At 40.9% G+C, this 26,476-nt stretch overlaps 1 protein-coding gene across 1 annotated transcript; it reads right to left on the minus strand.

Annotated features, from left to right (window-relative positions):
• On the minus strand, positions 1 to 25,677 carry PPP4R2 (protein phosphatase 4 regulatory subunit 2). Its single transcript, XM_085072272.1, has 9 exons — positions 25,490 to 25,677; positions 24,730 to 24,811; positions 9,061 to 9,231; positions 5,412 to 5,505; positions 4,747 to 4,784; positions 4,370 to 4,444; positions 3,811 to 3,954; positions 3,287 to 3,555; positions 1 to 2,345 (listed from the first exon to the last, which is right to left on the minus strand). The coding sequence occupies exons 1-9, from the start codon at positions 25,521 to 25,523 to the stop codon at positions 2,032 to 2,034; spliced, it is 1,221 nt and encodes a 406-aa protein (XP_084928398.1). The 5' UTR covers positions 25,524 to 25,677; the 3' UTR covers positions 1 to 2,031.
• Between the last annotated feature and the right edge of the window lie 799 nt (positions 25,678 to 26,476).

Genomic DNA, 26,476 nt, shown 5'->3' on the forward strand with positions numbered 1-26,476 from the left:
TGCTTAAAGAACAAGTTTATTGACAATATCGTCACAAATAAACAATCTAAAGAAAATTTCAGAAATCTCTAAACTTAGAAATTTTAAAATTTTCTCATTGGCAAAATATTAAAAAAAAAAAAAAAAGAAGTGTAAGATGTCACTATATATTCAAACTTTCCTAATTTCAACATTTTGGTTCAGTCCTTTAATCTGATAACACACATCCAACCCTTCAGCACAATGAAAATGAGTCAAAGTACAATTTTCCTTCTGCAAGGGGAATCTCGATCAATAAGATTTTTTTGTTGTTCTTGCAAGCGTCTCCCTGAATCCTGTCTGCTCACAACTTGATAGGTAACATCAGCAAGAAATAACTTCATAAATAGTCCAACTGAGCCAAATTAATCCTGGTATTAATCAAAACCTAAATTTCCCCCCAAACAATACAAAGCAGACCATGTAGTACAAGAAACTATCAGCATGCATTTTAGAGGTCATTTTTGTACTTCAGGTACATGAACTTAAAACCAAAGAGGGACAATTGTGATAAAAATGTACTCAGATATTTCATAACATTAATATTTATTGCTTTATATGAATACTGTATTGAAAGCCCAAGCATTCAGTTTACACACAGAAATTATACAATTATATACCGTTTCACAATGGCAGTGAGCACTCATTACAATCTACAAAAAATCTACTTTACAGAAATTTAAAAATTCTAAATATCAAAAAGGTACAGTTGAAGAAACAGGTATAAATTTGGCAGCCAGTAATTGTGACTGGGAGGTTGCAGCTTGCATGTCTTTAAATATGGGAACTGGAAAATATTGAGTTTAAAGCAGTAGTTTTGTGCTTTGAGCTGGTTTGAAAAAAATGTAACACTGGCTGTCAAAGTAGCATGTTCAAAAATATTTAGTTCACTTCCAAAATGTTATACAAATCATGGTGATTTCTCTGCACCCCTAACCCTTTTAGCTCAGGAACATGACCATGGTCACATCTCCCTCCTTCCCCTGCAGTGGTGTGATCAGCCCAATGCCTCCTGCAAATCTTGCAGGAACTCTGAGACTTCTCTACAATATTCACAAAGCTCCAAGAAGCACTCAAAAAAAGCAAATACCTGCTCATTTCTTCCAAGGTATTGTCTTATTTTCAAACATTTCTTCTACAAAAGTTTAAGCTAATGTTTTGATTACAACGTTCTCAACATAAAGCACATTTTCTCATAAATAAATGAACTCCTTTCACTCAGGCACCTCAGAAGTATACAAAAATGTTGTCATTGGAACAGTTCTCTTGGAATGTGTTTACTCTGGTGTTTTCAACAATGTTAGTATTTCCAGGGTTTCATATGGGCCAGATTTCATTTGCTTTGTTTTTTCCAGAGGCAAAGCAAAGTGCCTTGAGAGGTGAACTCAGTCTTTTCCTATAGAAAAAGTATTTGCTGTATTTCTCTTTTATAGAAACAGAAAAATATACCCTTTCCCCCTTAGAACAGCGAGGGTACACGGAGGTGTGCATGCTGTGTGGAGATGTGTGTGTGAAATGGAACACATTTGAAACACACAACAGAAGGTTTCTTGGTGTGTATTCAAATAAAAATCCGGAAACCAGCCTGAAACCCCGTATTTCACATGTCAAATGTTGAAACTGTAACCAAAATATGAAGTAACTGCTAGAGCTGTCAGAAAAAGACAAGACAAAAAGCTTTCTTGCTTACATACAACTAGGTGTGGTGATCTCCAAAAAAGTTGTCAAAATTATAATTACCTTCCAGTTTAAAAACTTTTATTCTAAATAAAAAAAACTATACACAAACCACTGATTTGACCAAACGAAAGTTCAGCGGTAAGCAGGACCTGAAGGAGCTGGTATTTCACAGTTCTTATCATGTACAACTCTTTCAAGGTTCAATCCATGGAGAAGTTTATTTTACAACCTGCTTCTTTTTGTAAAACTAAAGGTCCACTTTATTACATAAAATTATTTATACAGTGTAAAACTGGAGCCTTATGGAAAATACTGCCTCTAAGTTTATTTAAATTAGTCTTGCTCCATAGGTTCATCTGCAGTTTCTGTGGCTTCATCACTGTTTTCCATGGGGGTCTCTGAGGAATTTTCTGGAGTTTCACTAGCATAGGACCCCAGCTCTTCTGTTTCACTGCAGTCAGCTCCACTAGTGGCAGATGCACTGACTTCAGTGTCAGCCGAGTGTAAATCCTTCTCTGCCCGGGACTGCTCAGACTCCTCCATCTGACTGCTCTCCTCAGAGCTCTCTTCGGCCACACTTGAGGAGTCACTGTCTTTTTCTTGATCTTTTCTGTCTGCACCAACATTTCTGGGAGACATGAAGGATTCTAGGAACAGAGAAAGAACAGTATTACCAACGGATTTTTCAGCATACCTTAATTCTGCTATTTCCATTCCCAGCTATGCTGAGCAAAACTTCCACAAAACAGTCAAGGATGGGAAAAACAGACAAATCTCAGTTTTATTAAAAGATTTAGTAGCCACCTTTGTCAGGATATCCAAACTACCCCAACATAGCATAAAATAAAGTGCAGTTATTTTATTTAATAGGTAGTTTCACTTAATTAAGCTTCACTGGATAAAGACAAACTTTAAGAAGTAACTTTTTCTTGCTTCCCCACATCTTCTATTTGCCTTCAGAAGCAGTTTTTTGCAAACTATGAAACCATGGCTGTTTCAAGTGTACAGCCATCATCATCTACAGGATCACTGTACAAACACATGAGCCCCCAAGGAAACTTTGAAGATGATGTAAGAAATAGATTACTTTCTTAACTGCAGTTATTTACTTTTTTTTCACTTAGGTACAGAGCCTGCCTTACAGTGAGATAATTTTTACTGTTCTTATAGGATTTGAGGACACTGTTGCTCAGTCTCCTCAGTGAAATAACATAAATTTATATCTGTATTTAAGCAAATTCCATTATTAATAAAGACAATAAAACATGAGTATGACCCATCCCCATTCTGGGCAAAGGATGAGGACACCCAATGATACCCTAAAGTAGGGATTTTTGAATTCTTGGTGCACCCTGATCTAATTTACGGCCTAAGAAGATTTTAAGGACTCTTGTGTAAGTTTCAAATTGAGTTGCAGAACCAAGGAAAAAATAACAGAACTGCTAAATTATGCAGAATTGAAGTATGAACAAGCAGCTCATCTTTAAGCACAACTAGAAGCATTCAGCAATCCCACCAGCACTGGTCTGCAGAAAAGAAAAGTCCCAACTCCTTGGAAAATGCACAAAGACAGTGAAATCTGAAATACCTTCCTCCTCTTCCTCTGTACAGTGCTGTCTGGCACAAGTAGCATCTTTTTCTTTATCCTGAGATGTAGAGGATGCTTCTGTCTCCTCCCCCATGCCTGAAGAGCCTTCACTGGAGGCAGTTTGGTTTGGTGCATCTCTGGCTTCCCCATCCTTGTCAAATTTAAGTCTTTTTACCTCATGTCCTTCTGCTTCTGCAGGATCATCCTCAGAGTGCTTATTTTTCACTGGGCTGCTCTGAGCACCTTCTGATTCAGATGCTGGAGATTCACTACAACCAACAAAAGCAAATGTAGCTTTTACTGAAGAAAAACATTCTGTATATTGTCACTTTTTTTAAAAAGTAGTAGCTACTTTAATTTAAATACTCTGTAAGTGACAACAATAGAATTTGCTTCACTTATTACATAACAAAACCTCAAAGCCATCATGGCTAGTCTTTTTTTTAAACTATTTTTTAAACATAAATAAAAAAACCTGAGGGGGAAAAAAAAAAAGAAAATCAAACAGATTCCTCCTGACAAACCTGTGTTTCTTCTCCTCTGTTTGCTGCAAGCTGGGCTCTTTATGCTCTGTGCTGTCTGGCAAACCGTTGGTTGTCATGGGAGTTGACAAAGAAACCTTCGTCCGACTCACAGGTCTGGGGGTCCCAGGGCCATTTACATTCGATCTTTAAAATTAATAATTAATAATTAACCCAGCCTCTCAGTCATCTGTTCCTATTTGGCAGAAAGCAGCTATTCCCTTGCTTTAAAAGATCAACAGAACTAAACAAATAGATGAGGTGCTTTGCTGTTTGATACTGAATAAAACACTCCTTGCCTACAACGTTCAAACTTTGATGAAAATATTTAAATAACAAGAGAAAATTCTTAACAAAGAGGTTACAGAGAGATCAAAATATGGAGTACACAGTGTCTATGCTCATGCCTCCTCTACCCCCACTCTCCCAGTATTCCATGTCACACCTCATTTTTAAGGCTACCTATTTGGGATCACATCAGGTAAAAAGGGATCTGAACCAGCTATTCCCAGAACTCCACTGCTTTTATCCAGTAGAAGTTAACCCCTGGGAGTAAACTCACCTGTCAGAGTACCCTGGTGAATTTCCTGGGAACATAACACCATTCATCCGATTTAAACTACTGGAATTATTTTTCCTAGCAAATAAAACAACAAAATGTTATGAATAAATGAACTTTAAATAACTTTAAGCTTGTTTGCACAGAATTTCCCAATCCCAAACATACACAGCACCCACTGTCAGTCCCCAAGGGGTTTTTTATTTATTTCCAAATTACTACACTTGCAGACACCATGCTGATTTAACTATTGATAACAAAATCTGAACTCTGCATGTGTGGCTTTTAGATACAACTACTGACAGCAAGAGAAATAAATTAGACACACTCATTCTGCTAGTAATACAAGCTTGAAATTTCATGGAAAAGATGATACTCACTCTGAAGATGGATATACACAGCTGACAACCATGACATTCTGTAATATACAAACAACAAACACATCAAGAGTTCAGAAACAGAAGCTTCAGCTCTTGACAACATCCCAAAACTTGAAGAGTTACAGGATTTTGTTCAGATCTGTTAAAGTACATCTGCTCCCACTTACAAGGTCAGGCCATAATCATGCTAAAATTCAGGATTTTATTAAGTGTGTCCTAATGAAACCAGCATAAATTAAGCCTCAGGCCTGAGAGTCCATAAGTTCTAACTGAGGGATCTCTGGAAAACAAAGTATTCAGGAATGGTAAAAAATGTGGAAAAAAATGCCTGATCAAAAGAATCAGAGTATTTCAGCTAATTATTTCTAACTAGGACTCCATATAAAAACTGCCAACACACCCTCCACAAACTGCAGGTGGAGTACTGCACAGTGAGTAGGAAACACAGCAGTTGCAGCTCAGAGTTAAATTTTTATGTCTGAAGTTATTTTAAAACTGCTTTTTGCTGCTGAAAGGTACGAAACAAACTCAGACACTTCAGAAGAGCCATTAGCTATACTCTGGCTCTGAGCCCCAAGGAAACCAGCAGACCTTTGGGAGCAGTTTGGAAGTTATTAAGTGGTGGCTGCAACTGAGGAGCTGTGTTCTCTCTGAGAAATACATACCTTTTCCACACCTCTTAGAAATTTGTCTGTTCCTGTGTAATTCCTCCTAGGATCTGTCAGCAACTCACAGAGTCGCTGGATAGTGAAGGGGATGCTGCAATGAAATAGATTTATAACAATTTATTTTAGTAAGTATGACTGTTAGGAAGCAACAGCATTATTACTTTCTCCTCCCCTTACTGAGAAGGTGGAACAAAACCAGTACTGAAATTTGTTACCATGAGCAATTTTGGGTGGCACCTCAAGGGTTTGTTTTTCCCTGTCTCACACAAAGCTGTTTCCTGTGCTCACCACCAAAACCCAAGTAGAATCCTAAATGCATCATCCCACAACTCAAAGGATTCATTTAAACAACGAAAAGGAAATCAGATCACCAACAGTAAATTTTCTGACTGTACTACTGCAATACAGAGAACAGAAACTGTAAGGGATTCAAAACAAATTTGAGTCATACACATTAGAGCTAAAAATGTCTCAACTTGTAGTTTATTTCAGGTTTTACAAAACACAGTTACAGAAAAAACAGTAAATGTTGGAATTAGTAGAATCATTATACTTCAGCTGTTACAAATGCTCTATTTTGCCACAACTGGATAATGTACTCATCTATCAAGGAACAGATCAGGAAAAATAATTAGTAATTACTGACGTATAAACCCACAGGAACCACAGAAACACATTTTTGTTTTTGACAATTCTGCACTCAATTTCACCCCTGCTGAAATGAGAAACTGACCTTTCAGACAAGCAGTATTTTACAGACAATTCCCAGTTACCTGAGGTGTCACACACTTTCAATCCAAGTTCAGTGTTACGCTTTAACAAACTTCTGACAAGAATATTTCAATAAAGTTGAAATATGCATTTTTACAGTTAACTATTTGAAGCCATAAGCATTTAAAAAGTTTATCTAAGAATAATATTTGATACAATACAATATTTATGAACCATTTTGTGGCTGGGAATACAACTGACACCAAATCCACAGCAGCATCAATACAGACTGACATGCATGAATGTATATATCCCTACACTGTACATTTTTTTGTGAAAATTCTACTTTTATTATTTTCTGAGAAAGTTAGTAAAGGCTGTGTTCCTATTTTACTCTAAAAATAAACAAAAAAACAAATAAAAAAAGAAAAAAAGCAAAAGCCAGCTCATTTCCCTCCAAATTCTTCACAGCAAAGTGAACTTCAGGTATTGAGCAGCAGAGGGCACCCGATATTACACAATCACTCCTCTGCATGGAACTCCTTCAACATTTGTAAATGCGGCAAACCCCAAAGTTAACTTCATCTCAGGAAGTCTTTTTGGTGAAATTATTGTTTTAAAATAGTGCAACCACCTGATTTTAAAAGAGAAGCGATTTAAATTGGTGTAAATCTGTAAAGGAACGCCAATGTAAAGTCTGTGAGCAGCATGAGAAGGGACTGTAAATGCTCAGAAATTTAATTAGCTCAGCACATGAGCTGCATGAATAGTCCTCATCTGCCCACTTAAGGTAACCACTTAAAATTCTATACCAACCCACTCAAAACTGCACTTCCAGCACTACAGTCCAGAATGAATTACAAACCAAAAATTCATTGCATGGACAGGATTCAAGAGGGATCTGGGAAAACTACTTGTAACAGCTACATTAAATTGTAGCCAAAAACAAAAAAAAAATTGGATCATGATCGCTTTTATTCATGCTGTGAAAACTTCAGTCATCAGAGATCCCCAACAACCTACCTTGGAACTTCCTTGTTTCACTAACAAAAGATAAAAGGATAACAAATGGCAAGAAGTTCCTGCTCCAAAGCAATTGTAAGAGAATTGTAAAGAGAATCTGGCTCTGCAAACCTGTACAAACACTATGTCAAATAAGATACAGACAGGTTAAAAAAGCCAGTTTGTAATTTCTTTAAAAGGCACTTCAGCTAGAAAGAGCCCAGAACAGGGGTCATTCTTAATGTGTTACTTCTTCTAATTAAAACTTTTCAAAAATTTGCTACTTTGAACAATCTCTTTCCCTCACTCCTAAACACTAACAAGAACACTCCAATAATAAAGTCACATCAAGTTGCATCCATGTCTGCTCTGGCACCCTGAAATGACACCCACAGCTCTAAAGAAGCCTGAATATATAAATCACCCAACCCAAAACCTGCTGCTGTTACTTTTAGGATAGATCTCCAGACAATTCAGCTTTTACAATCACATCCTCCCTGTGGGGGTTACAGGCTTTACTGAATGAACCACTCTGCAATCTCAGATCCTGAAACATCCCCAGGCATTATTTCCTTCAAGGGAACTAATGGATGCAGTTTGCTTCCTCAAAGCCTGGGAGTTTCAGTGCAAAGCACGAGGAAGCTGAGCACCCTGAAGTGTTACAGCAGTGGATGAAAATAGCACAGGCACAGCCTAAGCTCCAGACTTGTCATCCAGAGGTTTGTTCAGTGCACTTGGGAACAACAGCAGATAACAGCAGCCCATTCATTAGCTGTCCCTGGGAGAACATTACCCATTCTGTGGGCAACGAAGCATTAACAAAAAGCTGGGGGAGGCGGGAGAGAGGCAGACTTGAGCATAAAGGATAGGTTTGTTTTTAAATTCCTGCAGTGAAGCAGCCCGGTATAAATATTGGGGGGCTGAGAACAAGCTGAATTTCACATTCTTAGAAGTCTCCTACACAAGAGCAATGGTGGGGGAAGAGGAAATCTGATTTTAACTCCTAAACTGCAAATAAATGAAGTAGCATGGAACAATGACAGTATAAATGATAAATATGGCATCAAAATACAGTACTAAGGACATGTTAGTAGCACCTCCGAACCTGAAATTTCAGGTACCAGGGAGGCAAGATTTAGGACATGCCTGTTTATCAACAAGCTGAGAAAAATGCTGGAAGTCTTTTTTAATAAGCACTGAGCACCACAATCAGGATGACTCAGCTTATGGCAAGTATGTAATCCAGTTTAGAAACAACAAAAATAAGCTAGTAAAAAGGACACACCAAATAAGACAAAAACATCAGGAGCTTTATTTGACAGGAAACAAAAACTTCCAAAATCAGGAAACCAGAAAAAGGCATAGATACACTTCAATCTGGGACACTGTCAGCAACAGATCAAACACCCCAAGTCCCTCATTAGCAAATATCACTTCAGCTATAAATTTGAATCTGGCAAAATTTAGCAATTGCAACCCAGGTACAACTTTGCCTCCTGGTCACACCCTGTTCACACAGCATGACTTCTTCAAAAGCCAGTGAACCACCACAAAACAATCAGAAACTGAACACCAGAAGACCTCTTTCCATTTGGTATTTCAAATCATACTGAAAGAAATCTGACTTTACTGTCTATTTAACTGTTCAGATGCATATAGTAATATGGTGCTTCTTTGAACTCCACTGTTTAAAAACTAACTACATATTGAAAAAACAAAGTGAATGACATCACAGAATGTCACACTTTTCATTCAATGACAAAATAACAAAGTTCAAAAACTACTGCAATGTACTTCCAAGCTGCATATTTGCTTTTGCTAATCCATTTGAGGAAGAAAAATGAACAGTCCCAGACAGATAGTACAAATTACTATGTTAAAAACTGGGAAAATATGTTTGTTATCCTGATTTTAGAAAACAAAGAGTACATACCCATTAAATCCAGTGACGATTTTCAGGATTCTTTCTTTCATCTCTTCAAAGGGAATATATTCCACGTTTGGATTGGGGGGCCCTCTTGGTTCAGGAGCTGAGGTTCTGAAATCATCCATAACTTTCTCCAGTTTGAAAATAAAATAGCCTTTAAACTGAGACCACTGAACCCTGCATAAAACACAAGCATTGATACATAGGCAAGTTAGTTCTAAACCCAAAGAAAAACAGTGTAAGTTTATGTTTGCATAACAACATTCACCCTGGTATGCCAGTTCTAAGATAAAGGAGGCAAGCAATGCACTGTTATTTTCCTTCCTGAATTTAAAGCACGGTAACTATTTCAACAATTAAACTGGAACAATGTAACACAAATAAATTGCCATTAACAGTAGGGGAAGCCATTTCCTTAAAAAACAAATATCCACTGACAATGCAAACCTAAATGTGAAATATGCACGTGTCTATACAACGTAAAGTGAGCCTACATGCTGCCTAAAGTTTTCACTGAGCTCACAAAAGGAGCAAGGAAAAGGAAAAAAACGACCACCACACCAAAACGTCTGGAATCTATAGAGCAAGTGTACACAGCATTATCTGCTTCCTTTATAAACCCTTACCAAAAGGCCTTTTGTTACTCCACATACCTTAAAAGCATTTCACTGTACCCCTTTTATTCAAAAAGGCAAGTATTTTCTATATCACAGTTGGCACTTGTTGACAAATAAGCGAGCAAAACAACTTTGACTCCTGAGAAACATTCCCACAGCAGTAAGCTATGATGATGTTTCCAAATTACCTTCTGCCTTACAATTTCAAGTTTCATCATTTATAAAATTCTAGATTTTGAAATTTTCAAGCAAACAGATCCCTCACACTGGATACAACAAATAAGTGCTGAGCCAGCCCTTCCACACCCACAGCAGCCCCAAGAGCCACTCAGGCCTCCTTAGGCTCATGCATGTCTGAGCAGCACAAGGAGCAAAATGAAAGCAACTGATTCAGTTCAGGATCGATTTGATTCTATTCCTGTTGATGCAGGAGCTTGCCCAGCTCCAGGATGGAGAAAAAGAAACAGGGAATAACAAACCGACAATAAAGAGAGAAATGATCTTTGACATTTACCTTTAACATACACGATCTGGCACGAGCAGGCTCACATCAAACAAGTGTAAAATGTGAGCCTCTGGACAGCCCTTCAGCTCCTGCTCAAAGCAATATTAAACTATATATAAACCATTTAGCCAAAGGCTGTATTTCTACAGGCTGCCTTTGGTAGCCCTGACTATTTTCAACCCATGAAGCAGCTGCCCTTCTGTGAGGCTGACATAACTATTTGTGTTGTGAACCACAGGTGGTGATGATTGTTTCTCCAGCACCACCGAATCCCAAACCACAGGTCAAAGAAGCTCTATCAGCCTGCTTGCACCAGAAAAGCAGTGCCACACCATCTTTGCCTTAATTTTCTCCTTTGTCTCCAAGAAATAATTATGAGATGAAAAGGGGGAAAACAGCCCCTGTCTTTTATTAGGAATGACAGATTTGCAAGAATGGGGGAATTCCAAAGAGGAAAGCAAACCTCTGTTTTCCCACACAAGAGTGAATAATAATAATAAAAATTAATAAATAAATAAACACCAAGGTCCCGAAAGGGAATGGCATGGATTAAAGAGCACCACAGAGTCTCACTGGATTAAGTCTCCAATCAGGATTCCACACCCAAAGCAGAATTCTATAATGATCCAATGCACAATACCAGGCATTACTACTGCAAATGTTAAATAAAAAAGCTGTACAATTCTGTAATGTTACCACCATGAAACCAAAGTGTTTGTAACAAATCACAGATTTAATACACAAACACACCAAGAACCACAGTAAATAACCCCATGACAGTGTGGGATTACTCCCCACAGAGCATCCCAAGAGCTTTACTTGCCTCATGAAAGGGGATTCCACTATTATTCTAAACATTCTTTGACAACCCCATTTGGATATATTTCCACACTTTAAAACTTGAGCTGTTATTTATTTCCTTTGTTACTTATTTCTTGCTAAATAGTAACACTTATCTTTTCATAGACTATTAGCCCATCAGTGTTTGAAATAAATCAACAACATAAGGTTTAAAAAGGCAATCTGCTGCCTGAAAGCAGCACCCACCAGCTCCTTTACAATGTTGAAGCTACAGAAAACAAAGACTCTAACATTTTCCCCATATAGAGAAGTCAAGAAAACTATCACTCAGATTTTAAACTCTAACTTTTAATCAGTCTTTCTCTCACTATAAAAAGGTTCAGAATTTATATCTGCAAAACGCTGAACTGTTGACATAGAAAGTATCTCTCAACCTGCATTCCAAAACACCAGTAAAATGCCTGCTGAGGAGGGAGCACAGGACAGGTTACACACAGAGGCAGCAGAGTTTAAGGATAAACTCATCCTGCAATCACAAGGCTGACCACAGCTAACCCAGATATAGCAACAACACCAGCTTAAATCAACTCAACAAGCTGTTGCTACAAGCAGTGTAACCACAGCAGCAGGGGCTCAGCACAGCCTTGCTGCTCAGACATTTACTGTTTCTCCAGCAGTTTTTTCCAGCACTGTTGAATTCCCTGCTGCTGTGGCAGCAGTAGCAGCAGCAGGAAAGCTGAACTGCTCAAAGGCCACTGGTACATTCAGTGCAATCTCAGACAGAACTGCAGCTCAAACTATAAACACAGCTGTCCTGCACCTCTCCTGACATCAGTGTTGTTAAAATAATGAACTCATCTCTGACCAAAAAACCCAGAATTATTTCTGCAGGGACAGTAAGATTTTCTCAGTTCCCGTTTACTTAGTGGAAGTGATCAAAAATGAGTGCCACAAGAGCAAAGTCACCTTTCCTGCTTTACTAGTCTAGGAAAATGACATGTACAAGTTGGCATCAGCTGAACTCTACTAATTCACACATCTTGTCCACAGAGAAGACCAGTTCCTTCATAAACAATGAGTAGAACTGCTAGACAATACAAAATTAAGATTAAAAGTAGTATATCCTCCTAGCTACGAGAGCAATCTACATCTGCACTTCTAGAGATTTTAAGTTTTCACCATTCACTGAAAGACTGGTCACTTAGAAACACAAACAAAAGGGACAAACAAGTGCCAAATATTGGTTTTCAGAACAAGAAAAATATTCCACATGTATCACAAGCTTCCTGAGAAAGACCTCTGTTTTCTCTGCTTTGTTACACAATGTGAGAACCTGAAAACCAGAGAAAAGTTTGGTCAATACTTCAGTAGTTAAATTAAGAGAAAACTCTTCTACATTCTGCTTTATGTACAAGTTAAGTTTTATAAATAACTGATAAACATCTTAAGGTCTGTAAGAATAACAAATCCAAGAAATTCCAGGGAGAAAATACTGTTCATACTTTTTTCAGAGCAGGCTTGTTTATAAATAGTTGCTCTTCCCACTCAGCATTGCACATAATCAGCCTTTTCTTCCAAACCATGCTCTTCCTGTCCACTACACTGGCTTGGGAATTTGTACCAGCAACTTTGAAAGCTTTATAGCCACTCAAACAAAAAAGTTCCTGAGAGCATTGCATGACCTGTAACAATACCTTCAAAAACAATACCTCAAAAAATTAGTTGATCCCCAGATGTTTTGGTTCAGTGTACTTTCGTTCTAGAGCACGACAGCTTTGTAGTTATATACATTTTATGTACATCAAGGCACCTTTCACTGCAGTATCTGGGTCACCCTGTGTAAATGCACCTGTACAAAGAGCTCTCCTGGGCTAATGAGCCTGTAGTTCCACACATACTCCAAATAATTTAGGAAAAAATGCCAGCTTATCATAAGAGTCCTCTGCTTCCTTCCCACCAGCTCCTGCACTGGAAGGAATACATCCTTCCCTTTTATCAACCTAAATGATTTGCTCTGACATACAGAAAATCAAGAGGAAGAAACTGATTTCAGGAAAAAAGCACCTAACAAGAAAAAGAGTCAGAGGCAAAGGAATGGCTGAAGAGAAGCAATCAATCACAGCACTTCAGAACTACATCTTGTATCCACACAGACACCACCCCTCATTTCAAATTCTCCCAGGAGAGACTGATGGTAGTGTAACTCAACAATTCACCTGTTTTTTAAAAAGCACCCTTAATAGTCAAGCAGCAACTGAGAGCATGAAGGCTCACACAGAGTCCAACAGATCAGTCTTTGCACCTAACTTAAACACTTAATACATGATAATGCACTTTAAGGTATGAAAAGATGTTTAACACCCTAATATTGTACCCTAGTGCAGTCCCTGACCTTGCAATTTCATGAAAAAATTAGAAACATAAGAGAATCACGGATGGAAGAGACTTCAGTGTTTGAAGACAGTTGTGTTTTCAGAGTCAATCACGAAAGCAGACAGCAACTGACCAAACAGCCAATCCTATGAGAAACATCAGCAAGTTTTGAGAAGATTTACATATAATTAGAGAGACAACCTGACAAAAGGCTAGGAAAGGGTGGGGGAAAACATAAGACACAAAATGAGCCAGCAGAGATTAAATTAAATGACAGGCTATGCAAAAAAATCGCCAATGAATTACATTTTTTTTTTAATCCCACACACAACTACATAAAACCCCAGAATGGGGTCAAAATTAGTAGGTGAAAACAAGAAAGTTAAGCCCTAAGACGAAAGCCACAAAGGAGTATAAGGGAAGCCCACAGTCAGAACAATGCTACAATAATACACTGAGTCACTAAGAGCTGATGAAGCAGCAAAAATATCTCCACTGCACAGGGAAGAATAATAGAAAACAACAACAAATAAAGAGACTAATTTAGACACAATCTAACATTGCCAGAGCAGAAACACAAAAGAATTGTACAACCCTAAATAACTCTGTTCTCCAATAAAAGCAATCAATCTATTTCACACCTGTACTTGAACTACACGATTTTCTCTTGGAACTAATCCATTACTAGAGATCAACAGAATTTGCCAAGCAACATTAACCAAGTTTAGAAATGCACCAATTCACTAGATGAACAGCATCTTCAACAAGGAACAGGCCACCTCAGACAAAAAACAGGGCAAGAAATCTGATGCAATGCTTTGATTTCAAAGAATTAGCAGCACAAAATTGCTTGCAAGGAATGACTGCGTCTCTGCTAACATGATTTGCATAGGATTCATCCTTCCAAACATGCATATCCAAACAAAATTGCATTTTACATGGAAATAATCTGATCATAGCACTACCAGAGTGTAAGAGACATGCCCCCCATTCCCTTATCTCCTGCTTATGCAAAATGCTTGTACTGGTGAAACTGTGAAAGCAGCTTTCTCCCTTACCACAATGGTTACTGGAGAGAAGGAGAACCCTCTGCTAATATCTGCACTATTTTTGTATGTCAGAGAATTAACTTACATTTTCTTCTGACCTTTGAACAAGTTTTTACATTTGACTCTTTTGCCACTTCACATAGCCACTTTGGGAGATGAGGTTTCAACAAGAGCCAAAAGCCTGAAATGTGTAACAAAGCTGTCTGGGCAAGACCTGACAAACATGAAAATCTTTACTATTTTTAAGGGAAACTATCCATGTCAAACAAATGGTATGGTTCTCTCTCATGTAATTAGCACTGCACTGCAAGGCTTTGCTACAACACACAAAGTGCTCCCCAACACCAACACACGACTTGGACATGAGGTGGAGGTTGGACTGCAGAAGACAACCAGCCTGACCTACTCACCACCCTTTCTAAAAACTGTAACAAAACTACAGACAGAACCCTAAGGGAGAACATATGGCCCAAACACTTTCCATCAATTCTACAAGATTTTGAAGTTCAAACTCCAGTAAGACTCACTGGAGCAAAGCTGGACAAAACCTAAAATTAGCTGAAGAACTGGAGAAAGAATTCAGAGTGCCTAAGACAAGGCTAACTCCTGAAATGGAAGTACTGAAATGATTTCATAAATCTTTCTGGAATTGCCTCACAGATTACAGGTTTAATTAAGAAAAACATTATATTGAAGAGATGTTAAGCTTCCAGAGACCCAGCTACGTACTTAAAACATGAAGAGTCCCAGGAGTCCTGGTGGGATGTCTGTCTTCAGATTTCACAGTGTTTAAGTTCATTACAAAATTACTTGATTTAAATTTTAAAAGGATGCCATCTGTTTTGGAGAGATGCTGCATACCACACTGAACATAAAATGAAACCAAAGTAGATCTACTATTGATTCTGTTCATCAAAAAGGCCATAAAAGAAATATCAGAACTTAATAAAAGAAGTATTTCCCTCTCCATACTTCTCCTACTATTGGCTCTCTGACAAGCAAAAATCTAAAAAAAAAAAGTATAATTATAAATAATACAAATTAGTATATTTCGGATGCCAACACTTTATGTCCAGCCAAACTGATTTTAAGGCAATGTCCTCAGAATACAGGAGGACAGAACCAGAGGACAATCTCTGAGTGATTCACGTGACACGTAACAAGAGATATGAGTCACTTGTATTACCTTTGCCCCCCCAGATTTTTGCTTAGATTCCCACAGAGACCTGCTAGTAGGAAACAGGTGTTTTGAAGTGAAGTAACTTGCCAATTTCAATAACTGTTTCTTTTCTTTTGTGCTTTGTTCTAGAGCTCGTAGCAGATGAAGATACACTCTAAGACGCAGTCATTTCCCCAGGCTGTCAAAAGCAAAATTAAAGTTTCATCCAAAACAAGTTAATTCCTTTTCTATTCTGGTCTATCAATGGGATTTCCAGAACTATTTGGAAAGAGAAGAGGCAGAGAAAATGAAGTGCACTCAGCAATCACATACTCAATTCAAACCCCTGGCAAGGCAGCAAACTTTCTAGCTTGCTCTTCCACAGCCTCGATGCAAGATGTATCCAAACAGGAATTATTGAGGACTAGATGGAATATGCCACTGCTCCAATCCAAGGCCCGTGTCTGCCAGCAGGGAGCACAGAACTTCTGCCAGGCATGAGGAGCTCAGCGTGGCTCCCTTCCCCCAGGCTGTGCAAAGAGCAGCAGCAGGGAGGCAGCACTGCAGCCTGCCCGGGACTGCCTGTCCTGTCCTGCCGGCTGGCAGCGGCTCAGCACACGGAGCAGAGCAGCATGCAGGATCCTCTCAGCAGCCAACAGAGCTGCAGCTGCTCGGGGAACCCCAGCACTGCAGGCCTGGGGGAGAACGAGACCGAGGCCATGCTCAGCTCTTTCCTCTTTCCTCGGGCATCTCTGCTCTTTGGGTGGGAAGGCAGCACAGAGAGAAAACTCCCTCCACCCTTTCTGCCAGGGTTTTCTATCAATCCTTACCTTATCCAGCACACTAACTTGAGATCTATTCACTGGGTATAAACAAGGATGCCTGGAAATACACAGCAATATAAAAGGAGTGCACAAGCTAAAAATCTTAAGAACTGCCTGTAAAACACAGTTCCCAGCATTTTCAGACCAACAAATGAAAAAACCCAAACCTGTTGCCATTTGACATCTTAGCTTTTGTACAGGAATTACTATTTCATTATTTATGATAGGAACAGATTTCTTCTTAACCAGGTGTGCTCAATGGTAGAGAAATGGCTTTAAATTTTTTAAGAAAATACCTCTGTAAAGTTCTAGGATCAAAAGCTGCAGCACTGAACTCCCACTAACGGGGAGATGAACCATGCTGAGGTTCCCACAGGGATCTCATCCCAGTGCAGAGCAGGAGGGTGCTGCCCCACCACACACTTAACCTTGTCCTTGGTCTACACCAAAAGGGACAAGCCTGCTCTGCTGCTCCCACACATTGCTGTGATCCCACACACAGGGAGGTGAGGCAGATCACTGATCTAACCACAAAACTAATGCTGCAGATAAGGCAGAACAAGATGAGTGATGTGACTGTAGGGAGCTGAGGCATTCCTTTAAGCAGCTGGACTCATTAACCAGGTTAACAGAACCCACCTTACCTAATTCCACTCTTTTGTCAAATATTCTTCATATTTTAAACTTATTTTTAATTTCCTGGGCTTTATTTTAACAGTATTTTGATGCAACTCATTTTAGTGTCATGATTTTGCACACTATTGCTATCTTCAACATTCACACAGTGCAGATTAACACGGGAAATTCCAAACAATGACAACAGATTTACACAGTAAAATCCCCTGTACCCCAATGGAGACTGGCTTCTCACATGCTTCTGGCAAGCAGACAAATCCCTCAACCTAACATTAAAAAGCCCTAGGCAAGTGCTAGATCCTTTATGGGTGTTTCTAAATGAGCAATCAATTTTAGAAGTTGAGGTGCTCTAGTAGGGTGAATTCACTGAACACTCTGCCTTGCTGCAGAGAGTGCTCCTGTTAGGAAAACACTGGCAAAGCACTCGTCCTAGGGGAGCATCCTGTTCCCTTTCACCTGGTAACTCATGTAAAATTAAACACTCTCACATTTTATCTTCAGTAGGATTTTACCTCACGTTACCTTTCACTTTAATTAAAAATATATTGAAGAGCTCAAAAGAGGAAAAACTGGTATTTCCCATGAGCACAGGAGGTGTTTTTCCATTTTCACTCACTGATTGTTGTCAGCCTAAATCCAGTCTTTGCTCTCCTTAGGAGCACAATGAGCTCATTCCAGAACCAGGGAAACTGTCAGACATTAGAACTCCATCTACTTCAATAGTGTGAGTGTTCACCTCTGCTGCTTGCAAATTACTACTGCTCTTGCCAGGAACAACAAAGGTTAAGACTTAGTTATGGAAACAGGCAGCTAAAGAAGACATTAAAACACTATCTGTAATCATCAAGGGACTAATTCTGATCTCTGCTGATAAATATTCAGCTAACTCCAACAGAATACAGCTGTCCCACAGAACAGAAGAAAATTTCAGTCCAAAATTTTCTAGGAAGTACATCTGTGAATATCCTAAAACATTCTGTAACTAACTTTAGTTCTAAAACGAAACTCAAGTACCTTTCATTTTCTTTTACTTTAAAGACAAAAACTGGCCACAGAACAAAAAAGTACAAGATTACAACATTTTTCATTCAAAAATTAACTTTCTTATTGCAGAATAGAAAGCAATACAGGACACCTTCCCAAAGGAACAGGGATCAAGGCCCACCAATTACAAAGTCAAAATGGAAAATCATCCTTGCCACTGAGAAGTGTAATATGGAGTGAACAATACCCAAATGCCTGGAAAAGTACTTCAGATCAAATACTAACAAGAAGAGCCCCCACAGAATAGACACTTGAGGTCCACTGGAAAATACCAGAGGTCACACTGAGGCAGTCACTACAGCAACGTCACTGAGAGGTGAAGGTACAAACCGAGATAAACCCTGAGGACAACAACAAATCCTATCAAGCAATGCAGAGAACTGAGCTTGAGGAGAAGGATGACCATAGAATACAAGTAAAAAAGATCATCAAAAACACCTGCAACTGCATTAACTACTAGAGGATACATGATGGGGTGGTTTTCTGTGCAAAGTGACACGGACTGGCTGCCAAAAAGATTATCAGGAAATGTGCTTACAAGAACAAACTGTGTCTAGCAACAGGGAAGGAAGCCACACTCAGTGCAAATCTCAGTGTGCAAAGAGCTACATTTGTGAATAAGACAGTCCAATTACCCCAAACCCTCAGAGCTGCAATCAGAGTTTGCCTTTCACCTTTCCTTACACGTGTATTCCACAGAGACACTCATGTTTATTAGGCTCAGTTCATCACATACATTTTATAATGGTAGTTAAAGTCTGACCTTTATACTGTAAACACCACTCCCAACAGATATGAAGTGGCAGCACTTAAAATAAAACACTACAACAGTGTATGTTTCCCAAAGCAGCAAGTGATTTCATTGGCATCACCACCGACTGGTCTGAAGTACTACAGCTGCACAATTCATACACACAGAAATGTTTGTTTATAGTAGAGGTAAAAGAGCAAGGAAGCTAAATCAGTTGACAAATGTACATCAGTAGGCTTTTTGACCAAAGATCCCTGTCCTTTCGAGACATCAGTGGATTATGGAAGAGAAAACACAATGGTAGTGGAGTGGGAATTAGTGGGAGGTAATTCCAGATGCTGAATGGAATGGAGTTAGTGAGGAATAATAGTGGACAACAATGCAAGGAAGTTTACTCACATCTCTTGCTTTGCTGAGAGCATAGAAATGGAAGAGGCTTACACTAACAAAGGCACACAGAGGCTTCTTTCAGAAAAACATGATCCTGATTATTATGGCAGAACTGGAGAATTGTTTCATTTCATTAAAAAAAAATCATAAGGAATTACATTTCTCAAATAGGCATTAAGATTTCCAGAAAGTAAGCTGTCTCCAAATCAGAAGAAATGCTAGCAGACACGTCGAGCAAGAAAACTGCTCGTTGAATAAAAGCAGAGAACGTACTTTAAAAAAAAATTAAATTTAAGCATGTGAAATAAGCCAGAGAACATATGGCTAAAAATCTATATATTTGTAACAAGAGAAAGGATATTATACAAGTGTTCAGAATACACAGTAAAAACACTTAAACTGAGAATGCAAACTTATTCATGTAGGAGTTCATGGCTACTGGATCTTCACTCAGCTATTCCACAGCTGACAAACTATTTCCCTGCTGCAACAAACTAATAGAAAAGTTAAACTGATTCAAAAAGGTTAAAAATGTATTAAGAAAACAGTTCACTGCTACATAAGGTACATGAAACAGCATCAAAAGGTCAAAAGTATTTTTGCCATTATCTTTGGTAGAACTGCAGTTATGTAACTTACATTTACAGTTATGTAATTTACCAAAGGCAAATCATCCCTGATCCACCTGACTGACTGCTGAGGAGGGGAGACCAGAGAACACTGTAGTTCAGCCTGAGCAAGGCACAGCACAGTCTGCCCTGGCAGAGCTGGGCAGCTGCAGCCCCAGTGCAGCATCAGGCTCCACTGCAGTGCTTGTGCTGCTGGGGATCCAAAGTCCAACCACACCCACTTCCAAACGCTGCTGCTCAGAGCCCACAGCAGGGCGAGCCCTGTGCTGGCAGAGGGGAACCTGAGCACTGTCAGCCCGTGCTGTGACCAAGGCTGCTGCAGGAAGCTAAGGCAGCACCTCTGCCTCCGGAGAACAGGCTGGGGTGGTGGAATCTCCCTGCTCACCCTCACCACTGAAGGGATAATTGCATCCAGGGAGATAGGAACAGATTCCTTTCCGAGGTGCACAAGTGTGGGGTGAGAGGCACCAGGCCCAGGATGCTCCAAGGGAAACATTCTTCTCAGTACACGTGGGTAAGCAGTGAAACAGGGAGCCAAACTGAGGCTATGGAATTGCCACGGCTGGAGATTTTCAGAAATGCTGCACAAAGCCCTAATCAATTTTATCTGACTTAGGAATTAGCTTCCCTTGAGCACAGGGTCTGCCTGGATCACCTCCAGAAGCTGCTTCCAACGATTCTGTGATTATAGTACTGATGTCCATATTTGCCCTACAATCACGTGAATTAAAGTTGAGTCAAAAAACTTTGCAAAATAACACTTATGTCAGCCCTCAAGGAAACATGCAAAGACACAACTTCGGTTTTCAGGCTCAGATGAGGTTCAAATGAACATTTCAGAGCTTCCAAAGGAATTTCACTCAGGAAGAGATTAAACCAGAACGTATTTTAATGGCTGTTTATGCTGCATTAAGGGGAGGAACCGGTGTAACTGCATCACATCCTGGGCAGTGTTCTCTACTTAGGCCTAGAAGGATTTTGCAATTAATCACTTCTGCCTATGAACTGTAGTGCTCCAGATTTTGGTACTTCACTACTTTCTGGATTCCTTCACTATTAGTAAGCTTCTGCATTATACTTTCCACTACAGAAAGCCATTAAAACTGCACTTTATAGGTTCCCTGCCCCAGGGCAGGAGTGGGGGAAATGCATAGAAAACCAACATAAAATTTTTGATTGCTTCTGTTTTCTAAATTTGATTTTCCCCTTTAGAAAATCCTAGTTCTCCTTTCCAGTTCAACCCACTGGATTTTCTTGGTGAAGTACCCAAATTAATGGTTTAAAAACATTTTTGCTATTGAAGGGGCAGAGTGACTCTAAACCCAAGAGCATTTCCTAAGAGGTAAAAGAAAACATTTTAAATACAGGACACAAGATCACATCACAATTGATAAGTGATCTTCACGTCTATTTTCAAGAATTTTTCAGAAACAACAAAAAAATTTCACTGTTACATTTCACTTCTAGTAATGCAGTGCTTTGATTTCCATCCCATCTCTTAAAGGTGTTTCTACTTCAGAAAAAATAGGTAAGTGGATTTCCTACAAAAAAAAAAAAAAGCACAAAAACACATCTTGTTTCTAAAGGTCTTTCAGATATAGTAAAGTATTAGGACTAAAAAATTTCTTCTCTCTTTTCTTTCCTTGGTTTTGCAAGTCACACTGATCTGTTACAATCTGGACACAAGGAGGCTATAGCTAACTTCCCTGACTGTACTTGGTCTCACTAAGGAAATTCCATGTTAATATGTCAGTAAAAAGCCAGGGTAATTAAGGACTATGTCACTCCTCTGGAAAAAAAAAATTCCTAAGACTCAAGACTTTATATTTCACCTAAGGCTAAGCCTTACCGCGGCAACTGTTAAGAAACAAAAATATATCAAAGCAGCCAAGCAATCAGACTTTTGCTTCTGTCACCTCTCATATAGGAAGTTTAGACTGGCTTTTGTAAATGTAGGCCATAATCTCACCAGCAATTAAGTGAATGGTTAACTTGGCACAACAGGAAAGCTCTAACTTCAAAAAGATGAAGTGAATGCACATCATTGTATGATCAGGATTTTACTGCACAGCACCGATAACACAACTAAGCTTACACTGATAATGGAACCAAAATTAGCAACGCTTTTGTTCCACACCTTCCTTGTAAATGAAAAATACCTCTAATTACAATAAAGATACTAAGAACCTTATCATAGGTGCAGTGGTGGCTTTACCACCTCTCACCCCTTGTCCCTCCCCTTCACCACCTCTCCAGTTGCACTGCAGTTGGATGTAGCAGCTAGCAGGGACAAACATGTGGATCAATGAACTGAGCCTTGTCCAAAAGCGTCAGGACTGTGAGAAGTTCCTGCCCCACGTTCCCATGGAGCTGCAGGAGCAGCTGAGCAGCCCAAGTGAAACAGTGACACATGGGCTGCAGCAGCCAAGGCTGCTGCCAGAGAAATCCCAGGAAGATCAGAGCCTCACCTAAACCTGCACCTACCTGTTCCCAACTCCCTCAGATGAATAAGCACTTTGGAGCAAGTGGGGGCTGGGAGGTACCCAGCGACCTTACCTGAGCCTGTGCTTGCCATCTGTGGAGCAAACTACGTGTGCCATGATCAGGCTTTGATGAGAACCTAAAGAGTCACTTTCATTTACTTCATTAGTACCTTTTCAAACCACGTTTCCTAAGAGTCACCATGATCTGCTGCAACTGTGTCTGGAGACATATGGGAGGTGAGAACATTTATCCCAGGAGGCAAAGTGCAGTTTATCCTCTAAATATCTGTATTCGTGAAGAAGTTAAAAAGCTGACAGAACCCCCAGGAAGACCATGTAACTCTCCTAGAACTAATAACTGAAAGCCAAAATATTTCACATTTCACTTGTCCTGATTTGCCTCAGCACTTTTTGTTTGTTACATTAGGAACAGGCTGTGACTGAGTAAGATCCATTGTTTTTCAATAATCAAGTCTGCAAACCATTGGTGTAATTACCTCTGACTAAACCATCCTTGCTGTTTGTTTTCGTTAAACTATACTCTGAACTTTGTAAAAATCCTAACAAATGTCACTGCAAACTATTATTTTATCTTCTCATTCCAAAGTATCTATTTATTACTGGTTTAGATTCTATTACACAGTTACTTTTGCATAAGTGAAAATAAAGTCTACCTGGAGCATTTTAAATCTATATGTATTTGGTCAGTTTGTGTATTCCAGAATACTTGTACAACAGTCAAGCTGTACCAGCTTAAAAATGTATTAAGTTCTTAAAATGCACATTATCAATCTTCACATAAGTGCTTCCCAGGAGATTTTAATTTTTCTTCTGTTATTTCCTGATATTTGGATACCTAACACATCAGCTAACACACAAGTACGTTTGATAAAGAAATACAGACTTTGATAGATAATCTGAGGCAAATTTAACATTATAGAACAGTATTTCCATGCCTGTCTCCAGATTAAATGAGACATTTCTGATGTTCACATCCAACACTTTTTAAAAAAACGATTAAATGCAACTGAAAATTTCAAGAATTAAGAAAAGAGCTACAGACCTCAAAACACCCACAGAGAAAACCCTGAAAACAAGAAGACAGATGATAGATTCCGGTTCAGGTTTATGTTTGTAAAAATAAAATAATAAATAAACCTAGATTTCCTAAGTGAAAATAAAATCAGACAGGAAATAATTTTCCCAAGAACTTGCCCCTATAGAATGACTTTTATAAAATTACTTTGGAATATATGTGGTAGTGGCAGAAACAGTAAAAACAACCTGAAGAAATATCTCCAAATGGAAAAAATATTTTAACCATATTTTAGTATGGGCTTACTGTGGTGTGTTTTTTCTGTATAATAAGCACTACATCAAAATATTAAACATTACAACTGTGTATGTCTGCTGAGCCTGAGCCTTCTATTCAAAGAGCAAAGTACATTTCAGAACTTGTTTTTCTTTCTAAACCATTAATCCAAGCAATACTAGCAAGCTACCAAAAAAAAAAAAAAGAAAGAAAAAAAAATAAAAACAACAAAACCTCTTACAAGTTTAGAGGGACTCTAGAAACCCAAACAAAGCCCCTGCGGTCACTGGTTGCTCACAAAACACTCGTAAAAGCACATCTCCCCTGCTGGAGCCGTAGTCTGGCACTAGGCCTCAAAAACAAGGAGACAGCCTGGGCGCCAGAAAGTGAGCACAACCACGGCAACGCAGCCGGGGAAGCCTTTCCCCTTCCTGCCAAATAGTGATCCTCAAGGAAGTCACCAGCAGCAGCACCGATCCCTGAAAGGAGCGCGGCTCCCTGCGCTACCCCTAAACCCCGGGGGGAAACCTCCCAGAAAGGGCAGGAAAAGGGAATATCCCGTGCGAGCTGAAAAACGACCGCAGTTCAGAGCAGTTCCCACACATCTCATCGGCAAAAAGCACCTCCGGATTGTCCCCTCCTCACCAGCAGCACCCAGACACAATCACAGGGTGGTTGCAGAGCCCAGAAAGAAATAATCTGAGCCGCTGATATCTCTATGTAAATAACACAATTAGATACTATAAATACAGTTAGACGAGAGTGTACAGCAGACGTTAAACAGCAGCTGAACTTGCCACTTACAAAACCTGGATCTCTCTTAAAATTCAGGAAAAGCAACAGGTTTTTGCTGTGCTGAGCAGGATCAGCACGAATTGACAGACCCCCGAGCAAAGCCTATACAAGAAATCTGCCCCTGTTAGATAAAACTATCAGCAAACTGAACTAATCCACACAAAATTAAATGGGAACTAAGGAAAGCTTATTTAGCTCACTGAAGCAACCTACAGGCAAAAAAGAGAATCCTGGTAGAATCGCATTGACTTAAAATGCAGAATTGTTGTAAGTCACAACTGAGGACCACCAAAACAGTCACACTTACATCGTCTCTCCAGTCTTAGCAACATGACAAAGAAATTGATCCAGTATTGGACACACTTCCTTCTTTCCTCTCTTCTCAAAATCTGTTGGCATGAGAACGACACAAAAAGAATGGTAAAAGAAGACAGGACAGAACAAAAATCGCAGTAATTAGTGATTTACTTTAACTGTAAGTACAGCTCACACACAAACACTGTCGCGCTCTCACAGCGTTCTGGCTGTTCCCATGAACTCCACCAGCTCCCCAGACCTGGGAAACACTTATTATTGCTCCTGTGGAGAAACCGCACGCAGCACCAGAGCAGCAAAAGTTGATTTGCAACTTCTGAGCAGCTACGGCACAGAGAGAGAGAGGCCGATTTCCTCAAAGTGAGCCCAGAACAGAGAGGTCTGGGGAGGGAGAAGGGGACAGGTCCGGGCAGGGCCGGGATGAGGGAAGGGGCCGGGATGTGGGGAAGGGGAGACCAGGCCGGGGAGCACAGGGCGGCAGCCAGGGAGACCCGGGAGCCACCGATCCCCTAACGCAGCCCCGAGGGTCGTTGGGTACGGGGATCGGGGGCTCTACCTTCCACTCACCCATAACGACCCCCGGGCACTCCCCATCCTGCCGGACCCCCCCAGCGAGCAGCCCCCTCCCCACAGCGCGGGGACCCGTGGCCCCCAGCGAGGGGCGCTACCCCCACAGGGGCTGAGGGACCTCGGTCTTCCCCTCAGCGCGGCGACACCGCTCCCCCACCCCCCGCCGCCGGCCTCGCCGCCACCTTTCAGCGCCTCCTGGAGCCTCTCGACGTCCATGATCCGCCCGGGCGATTCCCCCGCGGCTCCGCGCGGCTCCCCCGCCCCAGTCCCGCGCAGACCGGGCCGCGCTCGCAGCGAGACCCCGCGCTCAGAGACGCTCCAACATGGCGCCCGCGCCGTGCCCGTGCGCGGCCCCGCGGCCCCACCGCCCCGCCTGCCGGGGGCGGGTACGGGGCGGGGCCGGCGGGCGGGGCCAAAGGGAGGGGCGGGGCCAAAGGGAGGGCCCGCGTGAGGGGGCGGGGCCGGGCGGCCGTGAGGGAGGGGCGGGAATGGCGGCGGGAAAAGCGGCGGGAAAAGCTCCGGGGCGGTGTCCTCCCCACTGACCGGCAGGGAGGGGCTGAGGGCGGCTCTGCTCCTCTCCAGCCGGGGCTTATCGTCCTCCTCATGCCGGCCCCGCCGTGCAGATCCTCGAGGAAGAGAACACGGAGCCTTGCACCTTCTCGCCCCAGCCCCTCAGAGAGCTCTTGTGCCTTCCCCCCCGCCTTCAGGCTGAGGGTGACCGTGCTCCCCTGCTCACCCCAAACCCCTGTTTGTGCAGGGTTGGGCCTGTCTTCATTTCATTCTCAAAATCACGAGCTGGAAAGGACTCACCATCCAGTCCTGCACAGACACCCCATCAATCCCAGCCTGTGCATCCCTGAGAGCATTGTCCAAACGCCCCTGGAGCTCTGGCAGCCCTGGGACAGTGACCATTCCCTGCTCAGCATCCTCTGGGGGAAGAAGCTTTTCCTGATATCCAGCCTAACCCTCCCTGACAGCTTCGTGCCATTCCCTCGAGTCCTGTCCCTCACTGGTCACGACAGTGAAGAGATCAGTACCTGTCCCTTCGCTTCCCCTCATGAGGATGCTGAAGATCACAACGATATCACAATCACCCCTCAGTGTCCCCCTGAAGATTCTCCACCCTGGCACACATCCCCTGTACTCCAGTGACGATCCCATCGCTCATC

Source organism: Lichenostomus cassidix, chromosome 12, assembly GCF_008360975.1.
Source record: "Lichenostomus cassidix isolate B80296 chromosome 12, HeHo_3.0, whole genome shotgun sequence".
NCBI classification, from domain to species: domain Eukaryota; kingdom Metazoa; phylum Chordata; class Aves; order Passeriformes; family Meliphagidae; genus Lichenostomus; species Lichenostomus cassidix.

Excerpts from the sequence above, each read along its gene's own strand:
- PPP4R2 (XM_085072272.1), bottom strand. The coding sequence starts at position 25,523 with ATGGACGTCGAGAGGCTCCAGGAGGCGCTGAAAG. Across the intron at positions 3,955-4,369 it reads TCACCAGGGTACTCTGACAG|ATCGAATGTAAATGGCCCTG; the intron begins GTGAGTTTACTC and ends TTAATTTTAAAG. Across the intron at positions 2,346-3,286 it reads TACAGAGGAAGAGGAGGAAG|AATCCTTCATGTCTCCCAGA; the intron begins GTATTTCAGATT and ends CTCTGTTCCTAG.